This window comes from Merops nubicus, unplaced genomic scaffold (assembly GCF_000691845.1).
Source record: "Merops nubicus isolate BGI_N331 unplaced genomic scaffold, ASM69184v1 scaffold12508, whole genome shotgun sequence".
Lineage (NCBI taxonomy): Eukaryota > Metazoa > Chordata > Aves > Coraciiformes > Meropidae > Merops > Merops nubicus.
In genome coordinates, this window is record NW_008625164.1 from 2,111 (window position 1) to 16,143 (window position 14,033).

The window sequence follows — 14,033 nt, forward strand, 5'->3', positions numbered from 1 at the left end:
ATGTGCTGATATGGGTTTCATCTGTGCTGGTTTTGTTTCCAAAGGAGGGTAATTAACTACTGGGACACCTTATGAAGGGATTGCTGTTTATATGAAACCTGATCTACAGCAGGAGTAAATTCTTCCATCCATAAAATGGATGGCAAAATTTCCCACCTTAGGGGTAAAAGCTTCTAGAAGAGATACAAAACTGTTGCCAAGGAGATCTGTCTAAACAACCCCAACCACAAACACACTTCCTACAACAAAAGTAACTGAATAACATTCAGTGGCAGCAGGCAACCACTGGATTATCACTGCTATCCTAGCTGGTCTTAGCATTCAACAGATTTATGAAAGCTTCTAGTTACATATGGATTACCATCAGTTATATTCTGCATTACCTGACTCAGAAGATGCTTTGGACTTCTCTCCATTGTGCTGATCAAGTGTACTCAAGCATCCACTTGCTCTCCTCACATCCCATAATTTTACTCTATTGTCAGCACTAAGAAAAACAGATTGGCATTTATTATTAGGGAAATTGTGTGCACTCTGGCTCCCTATCTATGTTTAGCCAACCCACTTGGCACCCACCCTAGTTCAGCAACTGTTCTGAACTACTCGTCATGCCAACAGAACTACATTTAGGCAACAGAATTTCATTAGAAGATTTTAAAGACAGAATTAATAATTATATTGAACTATATTAATAAATACAGCTGGTCCCCTACAAGCACCTAAGTTAAGAGTGAATCTTTGTCTGCAGATTGCCTCTTTACAAGATAACACCCTCGCATATATACAAAGACTAGGAATAAACTTATTGACTCTTCTGTTGATGAAGCTGTAGCTACAGACTCTAGCACAGTCTGTAATGTTTGTCTAGGAACTCAGGCTCCCGCTGTCACAAATCTACAGTATGACTGGTGCAGAAGCTGTAGGCTGGATAGTTTTGTATGCTCTGTTGTCATCCAGTGCTGTGGCAGAGAAACACTGAGAGCTTGCTTCTGCAGGACCTCACTGGCTTTGTCTACATTACCAGGGTGGCACAAGGAGGGAAAGACCAAGGTTCAGGCTGCCATGGTTCATTCTGGTTCCCAGGCTGCATGATCATGCTTTGCTCACGCTCTATTCTCACCATCAACAAAAGCAATGTTAACTGTTGGTATTAGTTACAAGCTTAGACAGCAATGCTGCAGTGCACGTAGTGCACCTCGAAGTGCATCTCAGTTGGAGCATTCCAGTAGTATACTTCTGTGTGCACCATGAGACTCCCTGGTACAGACAAGAGGTAAAATCATAGAAAATACCACTTCCCATGCACCAAGTCCCCAGTGTAGATGTATTTACTGAAACTATTTGGACTGTTCCCAGCAACATAACTGTCCTTTTGGAAAACAAACAAACAAACAACAAAACAACAAACCCACAAACAAAAAAACAACCCAAACAAACAAACAAGACAAAAACAAACAAACAAAACCAAAAACCAAGACAAACAAATAAAAAAAAACCAACCAAACAAAAAAACCCCCAACAAAACAAACAAACAAACAAGAACCAACCTAAAACACAAATCACTTCTGCATCTCTTTGATCTACATCTGGAAAATATAAATAAAACTGCTTCTTGGATAAGCAGTCTTCTAACTGAAGTACTTTATGCGTTTCCCTGTGTGTTCTCAAGACAGATCAGTGCATTAATATAGGGAATATATATATAGTATATACATATCAACTGACCACAGCAAAACCAACTGTTATTCCTTATCTGTTCTGCATCTTACAAAGCTAATGACTAATCTGTTCTTTGTTCTCCTCCACTACAGATGGATTCCATTAACTTCCAAGTGGTATTCCAGCTGAATATGCTGACAACACATTACTTTGCTGCAAACAAATATTCTAAGACAGTGAGGAGATATCGCTGAGGTTTGATCTGACTGTAAAGTGAGCAAAAAACTGCAGGTTGTTCACTGAAATATTCTTAACAAATGCATATAAAGAGCTTCCTTGTTATAAAAGCTTAATAGCTGTCCATTTTTCATGATGCAGTTTCTATTGGCTCATCTTTTCTAGCCAGTTCTAATAAGCAAGAAAAATATATAACCTTCTCTAGTGCCTGACACTGAGGTGTGTGACAGGTGCCCAGAAAACATCTCTTTTCCTGGACTCCTACCATCTGCTGACAAAACTATGGAAATGGCAAGCATCACACAGAGAAATCTAAAATGTTTCATATGCCAGCCACATAAGCCCCCAAAATATACTTTCCCTCCCCTGAAGTGATTTCCAGAAAACACATAATTGTCTTGGAAAACAGTCTCCTCTCCTGATATGCAAGATTAGTCCAGATTCTCTTTTTAGCAGCGCCAGCCAGCTACTCCTCACTACCTCTTCACTATTAGGAATTAGTAATCCAACTTTAGTACTGAATTAAGTAATGGTGCGATAAGAAACTTCTTTAAAATGCAATCCTCACTAGGCAAACAAATCACAGTGTTAGAAAATTTCCCAATTAGGTTGAGCCTTTCATAACCTTAGCATCAGAAGACAAGGGTATGCAATTCTGCTCTCAGCTTATTCAAATTTCACTCTCAATTTATAAAATGCCCAATCCTCTCTGCAATTCAAAAGAAAATACACACCAACCATGAAACTTAGAAATGCCACATTATAATCAGAATGTAACATATGGAAAAGTTGTAGGAAAGCCAAGAGACTCATTAATATCAACATATAATCCATACTTATTGAATTACTGCAGCTTGGAAGGTTATTACCTGTCAGCTAAGCTACCAGAGTTACACTCTTTGACATAACTGAGCATGATTAAATACTGTAATACTTTCAGCTAAACAGGTTTCATTTTGTTGTAAGACGGATAAGCAATGCACACACTAATAAGAATTATCTCTATATAATTTTCCTATACCTTTGAGTGCAATTACTGTTTCAAAATTCCATATAATCTTCCTATAACATGAATATCATTTAGCTGTTAAGGCCTAGCTTTCTCAGGCAGGATTTACAAAACTGTCAATAGGTTAAAGTAAATCATGTTTATCTTTAAAAGCATATTTGAATTGTAAAAAACATGCATAATGAATATGTAAAATTCTGCCATCAGACATTTTTAGGGCATGTAACAGTCCAGCAACATCCCTACCTTGCTGTTGCCAAAATATATTCATGACGTGGGGACCAAGACACTGCCAGTACTTCTTGCCTGTGACCTAAAAATTATATGAAAATGCTTATACGCATTTTTTTAAATGTAAATAAAGGAAAGTAAAGCAAATACTTAGTTCTACAGAATCCACCAATCCAGAATCATAATCTAAATTGTAATATGAATTTGAATTTTGTGAAAATGTATTACGTTGAACTAGAGGTTATTTCTTTTTCTTCCTCAGGACTGCAGTGAGCTGGAAGTGACACACGGAGTACTGACACGTCTATGAATTCTGATAACATAGGCAGTTTTACCTGTGCAAAATACATTATAGCTCAGTCACAGCTACTGAGTTCGCTTTGCTGTCATTAAATTTTATGTTAGCATTGGTGTTCCCACACACAGAAGGAACTTTCTGTTTGTTTTCTTCAAAGCCTTTCAAAATGTTTAAGAAAAAGTATAATTACCTTATATACTTAAGATTAAAACTTTATTCAGCTTATCTTCAAATACTATTGTCCTGAATTTAGGATGTTTATTTCCCTAATTAGTTCCCAAATATTAAGATAAACGTCTTCTTAGGAATGCCATACCCAGTGCAGCTTAGTGGCGAGGAATATATATATATGTGTGTGTGTATGTATGTGTATGTATATATGTATTTGTACATATGTATGTATGTGTATGTATATGTATGTATATTTGCGTGTGTATATACACACACACAGACACACACACACTTTAAAACTTGGAAAGTTTTAAAAATATTAAACAAATAGAGACAAATGGAAGTGCAAGGTGCCCTAAATGGAAACATTGCAATCACATATCATGTAATAATAGAAATAAATTGCTGAAGTATAAACTAAGTTATATAAACACATTTTTGCTAATGCAGTTTAGAGCTACATGAACCACCTTATTTCTGCCATGTCTTCTAGTAGCTGCTTTTCCATTACCTGAAGCAATCAGAGGGCTGTGATGCCCAGAATAATGGAAAAATTCTCTGTAATACAGGTACTACAGGATACACTTGGAAAACTCAGGGCAGACACATCTGTTCTTTTACATGAAGTACAGACAAACATTTAGCTCCATTTCAGCTGCTGGAGTTAGCCTATGTGAAAAAAAAATTCATACCTATCTTCAAGACACTATTGAGCACTTCAAGATCTGTAAAAAATTATCAGATTATGTTTAGTGCAGGACACAATCTGCTTCCACTTCTTCCTCTGATACTGCACCTGAGCTAACTGTACCACGCTGTGTACAAAGACTCAACCAGCCTGTGCCTCGAAAGCACTAACTCTTGTGTCAAAACGAAGAAACTCTGCTGAAACCAAACTGATTCTCCCAAGAACTGTTTTTGGGTCTGCACTCTCTGGTGCTCTCAGTTCTAGAAGCAGAAAGTTGAGATGCTCAGCGTGGCAAATTCAGCTTGGAAGAACTTAACAGCCTATGCTCTGCACCACATGAAAACACCTAGGCTGCATTTAGACCTGAGCTGGCTAGTGAAGAAATAAGAGCTGCATTTGCACATTGCTGTGTCTGAGCTAACACTTCTCTACAGTTTCCAGATCAGATCTGGCTCCTGCCCCACTGGTTTGAAGCATTAAGATTTACCTTGTAATTGCCTTCACTTCAGCCTGTGTATACTCGTACTCCAAAAAGTAAACATTAGAAAAGAAACACTGAAGACAAATTCTCATTAAATGCAAAAAGTAATAGATTATGGAACAATAAACCCCTATGTTTACTGAATTAGGTGAATGCAAAGGATTAGATACCATCCTTCTACAGCAAGTAACATCACACCTCTTCTTCAGAAACATCTGAACAAACCCATGGAAGCAAGTTCACAGGGTATTTTGTTAAAAACAGTGGAGGGTTTTTGCTTTGGTGTGTCATTTTGTTGTTGTTGTTTGTTTTGGTTCTGCTTTTAATTTTTTAATTTATTTTAAAGAAAAACAACTCTCAGCACCCCATATTGCATTTCCATGAACACAAACCAAATGCCTACATTTAACCACGTAATAAATAGGAATCACTATTGATTAGATCATGCAAATGCCCAAACATCTGTAATAGCTGTTCATTGATATCTGTATTCTCCAATTCATTAGGACTAGACTAACACCCAGAAGAACCTTTTGCCTCTGTGTAACTTTCACAACTGACAATAAATAAATTAGTCATGTTACTTACAAAGAATACTTTGTATACAGTGTTTCTTTATAGGACTTGTTTTACTCAAAGTAGTTATTGTTTAACATTTATGTTTCAGACTAAAAAGTACCCTGCAGAATGTGAGAACAGGATCCAGACTTCAAGTCACAGAGCTGTACTTTGGGGCTTCTGGTACCAACTGTAACAAAAGAAACAAAGACAGCTAAAAAACCACCCCAGCATTTCATAGAACAACAAAAAATCTTAGGAATGACAAAGAAATAGAAGAAAAATGTTAGCTGCATAACAGTTCATTCAGTCAGAGCAATGTATTATTAATAGTTTTACATGTTTAGTCTAAGTAGATTTACCATATAACAAGCAAAATTTAGAATGTTAGGGTAAACGGGATCATTCTGAAGAAGCTCAAAAATATCTCCTCTTCAGATTTTTTTTTCTAAACCTAGTCAAGTTCTGTACATGTAAACAATACACACCCCCTCACAATTTACACAATTACCATATTTGGATCTAATAACCTTCAAATGCTAACTTATGTAAGGAAAGGTAATCTATTTATAGTGAGGAATTCTCATCTCGAAGGAGAATTGATTGCTGTGTTATTTTAGAAGAATAAATGTCATGTTCTCACTGTCATCATCCAACCTACTGATTATATTTTATTTTTACCTGACATCTTATGAAGACTCAACTTATTTAAAAATGAGACAGAGGAGGGGAAAAAAAACAAACTATTGAATACTACTTGTTTGTTATTATAACCCCGAAATACGCAGGGCATTTCTTAAAAACACACACATACCTGCTATTAAACAATGCTTTGTAGCAACTGGAGACATGTGATGGCTATAGACTGTTCCTTCAAAGTGAAATACATCTGCCAGCTGATAATAAAAAGATTAATCACAGTGTAAGTATGTTATCAGAATGGAAATCCATTATTACACATTTTTCAAGTAACAGCTGCAAATAAGACTAATAAAAATATTACTATTTAAATACTAAAAATAACTCTCCTGGTTAGAAACAAGATCATGCAAACCTGGCATAGTAAATAAGTCTTGTTTCCAACACTTGAATGACTATGCCAGAACTCAGTGGTGACCCAACAGAAAGACCAAGAAAAATAATCAGAAGCAGGAAGAGAATTTATCCAAAAATTATAAAAAAAATTAAAGCCAAAAAGAAAAAAAAAAAAAAAAGTAAACAAGAAGATTTTAATATGGAGATAGAAGTCAAAGGAAAAAGGCAAATTTAGAAGAACCATGTTGTTTACAAACGTCACATACTACCTTAAATTCGTTAAAAAAAAAAAAAAAAAAGAATCCAAATAAAACAAAGCTATACAGAATTATTAGCTCCCTTGTGTTAAAAATTAATGAAACACAATATTTGCTTTAATAATCAATGTAATTACTTTCAGATACAATTGCTTTTATTGTCTCATTTTAAAACATCATAAATATCTAAAAAAAACTTAAAAGGATGTTGTCTTTGTTTTCAAATGAACCATTTGGTAGCAGGACAGGTCTACCAATAACCTTCACATGCCCACTGCATCTTTTAAGCGATGCTTACAGAACTACCTGGAAAGTGCATTGCACTTTGCATTTACAAGAAGATTTAGTAACTGTGAACACAGCTCCAAATCTCACAAAAAAAAGATATCTAAATTCATTCTCTGTTGTGCCCATAGGATGACAAACCTTTTTTATTTAAAAAAAAAAAACAAAACAGCATTCAAATAGAATCAGTGTAAATCCACTAATACATTCATACCAGAAACAGAATAAACTGAAGTAATGAATTCATAGTTGAACAATTAGATGGGAGCATTAGTGAGCCAAAGCAACCTAAAATCCTACAGAAAATGTTTCATTTAATAATGCCAGTTACATTGGTTAGCATTTTCTTAATGGCATCTCTCACTCTCTACCTATTTTTAGAAATAGTGTCTCTAGTACCTACAACACCAGAAATTTGAACGTAATGACCCTGAATGCCAAGACACTGGCATGATGTCCAATCCTTGGACAGCAGTATCCAGGCCTGATGTATGCTACCACTGCGCTCAACAAGTCCCAAGAACGAACTTAGATCAGTCCTTGGATTACAAGTGTTCAGAGCATCAATCCATCTAGCTGTATTTCCATTCACAGCAAAGGCAGAAAGGACTTGTTCCAAGCTCTCATACTGTTTGGGCATTCTTCAGAAGCAGACGGGTACACACCAAGGTATGCCTGAATGGCAGAACCACGTCACCCTGCTGCTGCTGCACCCACAATTGTAACAATCAGCTGGTTTTCATCCTTCTGGATGTTTGTCCCTGTTGAGCTCTGGGAGAACTGCAGATGCAGAATGAATAACATGTATCCAAAGAAGCCTCCAAGCAGTAAAAATTCTCTCTTACTTGTAAAGTATTCGTATCCCATATTTTCAAGGTTTTATCAAATGAGCTGGATGTAAACATGCCAGTGTCATGAGGATACCACTGGACTGTCTCCACACTGAATCTATGTACATCAGGATGGCTCCTAAATTCAAGGAAAAGATTCCAATTGGTTAGAGTCTTGATAATCATCTTAAAATTGTCTGGATATTAGATGACCAGTTGATAACACAGTTTAAACATTTTTAAAAATTTGTACTGAGTTTTCAGGAAGAACCAATTGTTGTGGTGCCTCAATTTTCAATCAAACCATGTAAACTACTTCAAAGAGCCTTCATTTCAAGAAACTACAGATCGTTCACCTTTTCAAAATGTGCCATCTGTAACATAACTCAAATTAAGATGCTCAGTCTGAGGCATAAGAGGCTCTAACACCTTTTGAAGTTTTTAAATTCAAGTGTTTAAAGATCTAATATTTAAAGCGAGGGCCTAACACTGCAACCCATTTATACTTTCGGAATACCACTGTCTTAGAAATGGATCCACTGAAAAATACAATCAAATATACAGTTTAAAAAAAATTCATGATTAGCTAATAGGGACAGCTAAACAGTTATTGGAAAATCCTGTATACTGCTATTTGTCACCAGACAGCAGTAGACAGAGTTACTGACAGTTAATTATTTTGCATTCAGAAATGAAAGAGGAAGAACAATATGAAACTTTCAACCCAACTATGCATAGTAACAGGATGCAATATAATTAAATTACATTAACAGTGGTGGAAAGAAGGGACACTAGAGCCAGTCTTGACCATTTCAGCATATGACTCAACTGAGCAGACTCTGAACAATTAGATCATTTCACATACCTGCTAGGCCACTCATAACTAAGCTGGATCCACACAGACCCAGCTTCAGGGCCCAAACCCATGCCCCCAGACTTAAAAGAACCACACTGCTGTGGGTTAACCCTAGACAGCTAAGTACCACCACAGACACTCATTCACTCCCCCCTGCGTGGGATGATGGAGAGCATCCCAACGGAAAAGGTAAGGAAACTTATAAGTTGAGACAAAGACATGTTAGTAAGCAAAAGGAAACAAAAGAATTCACACATACAAAAGAAAAATGAGTGATGCAAAGTAACCCCTTATCACAAGGCTGACTGATGCCCATACAGACCTCGAGCAATGGCAATGCCTGGAATACTCCCCCCTCATTTTATCGCTGCACTTGGCATTGTATGGTGTGGAATATCAATATCCTTTTGGTCAGTTCAGGTCAGCTGTCCCAACCATGTTCCCTCTCAGCCTCTTGCCCACCCCTAGCCTACCTGCTGAGCAGGCAGAGTGAGGAATGGATAATGCCTGGACACACACAAGCACTGTTCAGCAAGAGCTGAGACATTAGCATGTTATCAAAACTGGTCTCAAGTCCAAAACACAGCACCATAAAAACTAGTATTAAGAAAACTGACTCCACCCCAGCCAGATGCAGCACAAACGTGAAAACAGTCCAACTGATTCCATCTGCAGCTAGTGAAGGGCCCACAAGATTTCTTTACTTCAGCTCTTACCTTTGCATTGTTTTCTCAAGAGTCCTGGCCTCCAAAGTGGTAAATATTGCAGAGGTATTGTGTAAATGCAGATGTAGATATTCTGTATAAATCTGGCTCTAAACATAAGCTAATAAACTTTCCTGCTTACTTGGGTTGGCAGAAAACACAGATGTCTTTAAATATAGTTATCCTGAAGGCAGCACTGACAATTCTAAGCAAGAGCTACTGATCAGCTGTCGAGCTTAGAATAGTAACTCCTGCATTGCTTATCTCAGAGGCATACCCTAGAATGGCCCATTACTTTGCCATGGTGCTAAAAATCAACAGAATTTGTGCACTTACTCTACAGGAGGGTCAAGCTGAAAATCTTCAGTACCTGCAGTGCCAGGAAATCAAGCCTGACTCAGCATGAACTTGCTCCTGCAGAGAGGCATTTGTATGTACTGTGCAGAAAAATCCAAGCTCATGAAACCAATTATCCTGATATGACAAAGAGTAAGTGCATAACACACTGGACTGTGTTTAGCACTGCACCTGAGCAATCAATCCTCCAATAATCAAGGGAGCTGAGGAATAAACTAAACTCCTGAATAGCTCTGCAGGACTCACCTTTGATCTGGCTAGGCTTAGCAGCGGCCACATGCCATTCATCCTGGCTTCATGTCTCAAGGCTATATGTTATTCCCAGTTCATTCTATATGCAGTATTTCCCTCAATTACTCAGAACATCCCAAACTTTTCTACAAAAGAAAAATAATTAACTCTATGGATAGTAAGGTCACTGTCGGTCATTCTTCCTATACAGGTTTTGAGTAGACGCGACTACCTTACACACAAGAATCAGCTATGTGTATCTAGAAGCTGGTCCTGTTCAGTTACTTTCAAATGCCAGTTTTTGCCACAGGACAGTGTGGATCATATGAAACTATGCAACACTCTGTGTGCTGACTCCCAGAGGAACAAGGAAAGTTCTTGGTTTTTTGAAATAGTGGCTCTACACTTTAGATGAGAAATGGTCAGCAAATGACAGCCCACCACCAGGATTCCTGTGATGTTCTAAACTGCTGGACCCTCAGCAGGCTCAGTTTGGAGCCTGTTCAGAAACAGCTTCAAAGGGCCTCTACTAAGAGCTTATCCTTCTAGCAACTTCAAGACCAGAGTTGCGTTGTGTCCTGCAAACCTGAACACAGGCAAACTCTTGCAACATGACGTTATCATGTGCTTCAAAGATAGGAGTCAGGTATGAAGTGTTTGCTACCCGTAATCATAAATTAATTTATGATGTCAGGGCCTCTCTGTGAATATTATTCCAATATCTGAAGCTATATCTGTAGCTAATTAGCTACAATAAGCATTTGAACAATACCAGGAAGCTGCATGAATACCGGGAATAAATAATTGAGGCAAAAAAGCCTGCTACGGTTACTTTAAGCAATAATAAGGTTAACATTTAGAACATTGTGTCACACAAAATCAGATTATATTACTATGATTGTTGTACTAGTAAGAAATAAAAGTTGCATCTATGAAAATTAACACCTACTCAAGAAACAGGCTACCAACTAATTATGCTCATAAACAGAATTTTAAAGTATGTAGTATTTCTACTGACCTAACTGAAGTTAATGATGGTATGATTTTAGCATAGATTCGCCAGTATTTATGCTGTGTTTTCTCAGCATGTATTTCTTCAGTTTGCTGGATTTGTTCAGAATTCATTTTGGTTCTGAGATTTAGAGACATATTGTCAATACTTGTTCTTAATAACAAGTTTCATTAATTACGTTTAAGAAGCCCTAGCCACCAACAAATACTAAATGCAACTTACTTGCAGTAGATTCTCTTCCTACACATTTGTTTTGATGCACGTTCTATTACTCTTTTTCCTTCTTACAGTACAAGACACCACTTAGGCCTTTTAGTGTTACAAATCTGTTCTTGTCAATCTCCCTCATGAAGGTATTAAGACTTCAAATAATTTGAAGACTGGGAAAAAATAAGGGCAAAACCTAGCTACTAATCTTTTACATGGTAGGATATATCTTATTATGAGTCTCAGGTAAGAGTCCAAATCTACTAAATAACCTTACTATTTAAACAGAAGGGAAAAACAGATTTTGCTAGAAGACTTAATGCTCATAATGGACAAATTTATACTTCCTGCAGAGAAAACCTTTATACTGATTATATGCAGCATGGCAGTACCCTGTTCAGCAGAAAAGTATGTCCCATTACTGTCTGTAGCATGTCTGTCTTCATTCAAACATGTTCTTAAGAAGTTCTGTATTAATTGTTTTTGTACCTAGGGAATACCTGTTGAACTTAAAAGAGTAAAGCCTGGAGCAGGGAGAGAAGAAATAAGACCAACAACTGCAAATCTGTATTAGATTTTTTTCAGATCAGATGATTAGGGTCATGTAAAGATAATTTTCCTTTTGCTTAAACACATATTCAAAGATGCCACATTATATATATTCAGGAGATACCACAAGTATTTCTACAACCATCCCAAAATTACTTTCTTGTTTCTACTGGCACAGAATCAGCAAACTTCAATATGAAACAACAAGGAAACCACAAGTGAGGAACTGTGTCCTGGAAGAGGGTTGGAGGGTTTTTGTTCCTTTTTTTTTTTTTTTGTGTAAAAACAGTGAGATTGGAGTACTAACTGACTTTTCTTTTGCGAGGTCTACAGCAACATAAGCCTCTCTACTTTAGTTTCCATATAAGTACAATTAGTATCTTCCATTTTAACTTTCCAAGTGTCAAAGATCTGCTAAAACAATATCAGAGAGTCATTGTACATATATTGTAACTGCTAGACAAATCAAAAAAAGACAATTAGGTCCTGTCAGTTTGTAAATCACATAAATCTTCACAAAGTTTCTTGCTTCGTTTTTGCATGCCAAAAACCATAATGTAACATGCTAGCCTTCAAGTATTTCTGGCACTCTTTTCTGCAGTCTTTTTATACTAGAAATAAGAACATGTATTAATTTTTTAGTTTAATGTCTGCCAGACAAGACAGATCACTATTAACTTTTAATACAATTTCTAGGCACTTACCTTCCTACAGAACAAAGTGCTTTACACGTGTAACTTGGTTTTCTGCTCAAGTTTTCAAGGTCATAAAGTACAATAACACCATCTGATCCACCGGACAACATGCTAAAAGTGTTAACAAAGCACATAAGTTACAACACTCACATCTCAATATGTTCAACGTAATTGAACGTTCAGCAAGAAAATAAATCCATAGTAACAAAACACAGTGAAGTACTCACGTACTTTCTCACCAACTGAAGCATATACTTACTATCTTCCCTCAATGGGTTCAATATCAAGGGTGTTGATACCACTCCCATGTATTCTTTCCACATCTCTATCTTTATTTAATTCCAAACTTAGAACCCTTAAAAAAGCAACAACAAAAAAGGAAAACACATATATGAACAAGAAGAACAAGAGAACTGTAGAATTGTATTATGTAGCCCTGAACAGCTCAAACCACAGTTTTGCACTTCCTCAATGCATTTAACACACCCCTGTTGTTATTTTGCAAAATTAGACTTGCAGACAAGATACTGGGGTGGAAATAAGACCTATGAAGTTAACAGAAAAAAAAAAAAAGTTAAATCTTTATGTTGTCTGGAAGATAAGGGAGAAATAAATACATAAAATAGGCTCAAAGAAATAGCAAAACTGCATTTGGGGTCACCATATGACAGAAAGAAACCCAATGTATTTTGAAAACATTGAGCAAAAAAAAACATTAAGAAACACTTGCTGTAGTTGCAACAAATAAATATTAGTGACTTTGAAGCTTCATCACTTACTGGCCTTCCAAACTTCATCCTACTGGGAACTACGGACACCTAGTGGACAGTTCTCCGTAGCATTAAATGAAAACTACACTATCCACAGGATTAAGCTTCCAAGACAAACCTTCCCGAGCTTCAATAAGTATCTTCTACTTACTAGTAGTCTGCATTTTTAAGTATGCTAAAGTTACACAGTTGAAAGAAAGATTCTGCTTCCTTTAACCATACTACCTGATGTAAAATTAGCCTTATGAGATGGTCAGAGCTTTCTACAAATGCTATCAAAAAAACAGCATCAACAAAAAATGTAAGTAAAGAGGGTAACTGAAAACCTGTCAGGCAGAGTACTTAGTGTCAGCTGGAGTGGCAAAACTCTTTATGTGAGAAGCTTAGGCTGTTTCAGGAAGACCCGCAACACCACATCTGTTGGTATGCTTCAGAAGCAGAAAGTCATTTAAGCTCTTTTAAAAGATGTGAAATACAATTATGCAAGAATTAATCTAGAATAAGAATTTTGACATACACAAGATACACAGTTGAAAAGTTTTGAGCTCAAGATTGAATGTCAGTGAAGCAATAAATCCCCTTAAGGAAATGTTTCATAACATACAGCTTCAAGACGTAGCCATAAAGACAGCCTATATAGACTACAGATTGTTTAAGTCAAAATTAAAACGTTTAGGAAGAGAAATATTAGGTAGACAGTTGTCCGAGTAATGTAAATTCTGCCCACCATGCTTCTGCTCTTAACACTGAGTGCTACATAGTGCTAAAGGCTCAGAAAGGACGTAATTATGTCATCAAAATAAACACAGGAAGGAGTTTCCCAAATCACCAAAACTCAGTTCTATTTTAAACAGATTCTTTTTACAATGATACAGCCTTAAAAGATGTAAATCATCACGACAAATCCTTCCTG

The 14,033-nt window shown here is 36.6% G+C and overlaps 1 protein-coding gene across 1 annotated transcript; it reads right to left on the reverse strand.

Moving 5' to 3' along the window:
- Nucleotides 1-383: 383 nt before the first annotated feature.
- On the reverse strand, nucleotides 384-12,701 carry LOC103778022 (DNA excision repair protein ERCC-8; the record flags this gene model as incomplete). The annotated part of the gene is made up of 7 exons (XM_008945591.1): nucleotides 12,610-12,701; nucleotides 12,360-12,461; nucleotides 7,755-7,878; nucleotides 6,147-6,228; nucleotides 5,454-5,522; nucleotides 3,152-3,218; nucleotides 384-487 (listed from the first exon to the last, which is right to left on the reverse strand). Coding segments are annotated over exons 2-7 (547 nt in total), but the record flags the coding sequence as incomplete, so codon positions are not given.
- Nucleotides 12,702-14,033: the final 1,332 nt, after the last annotated feature.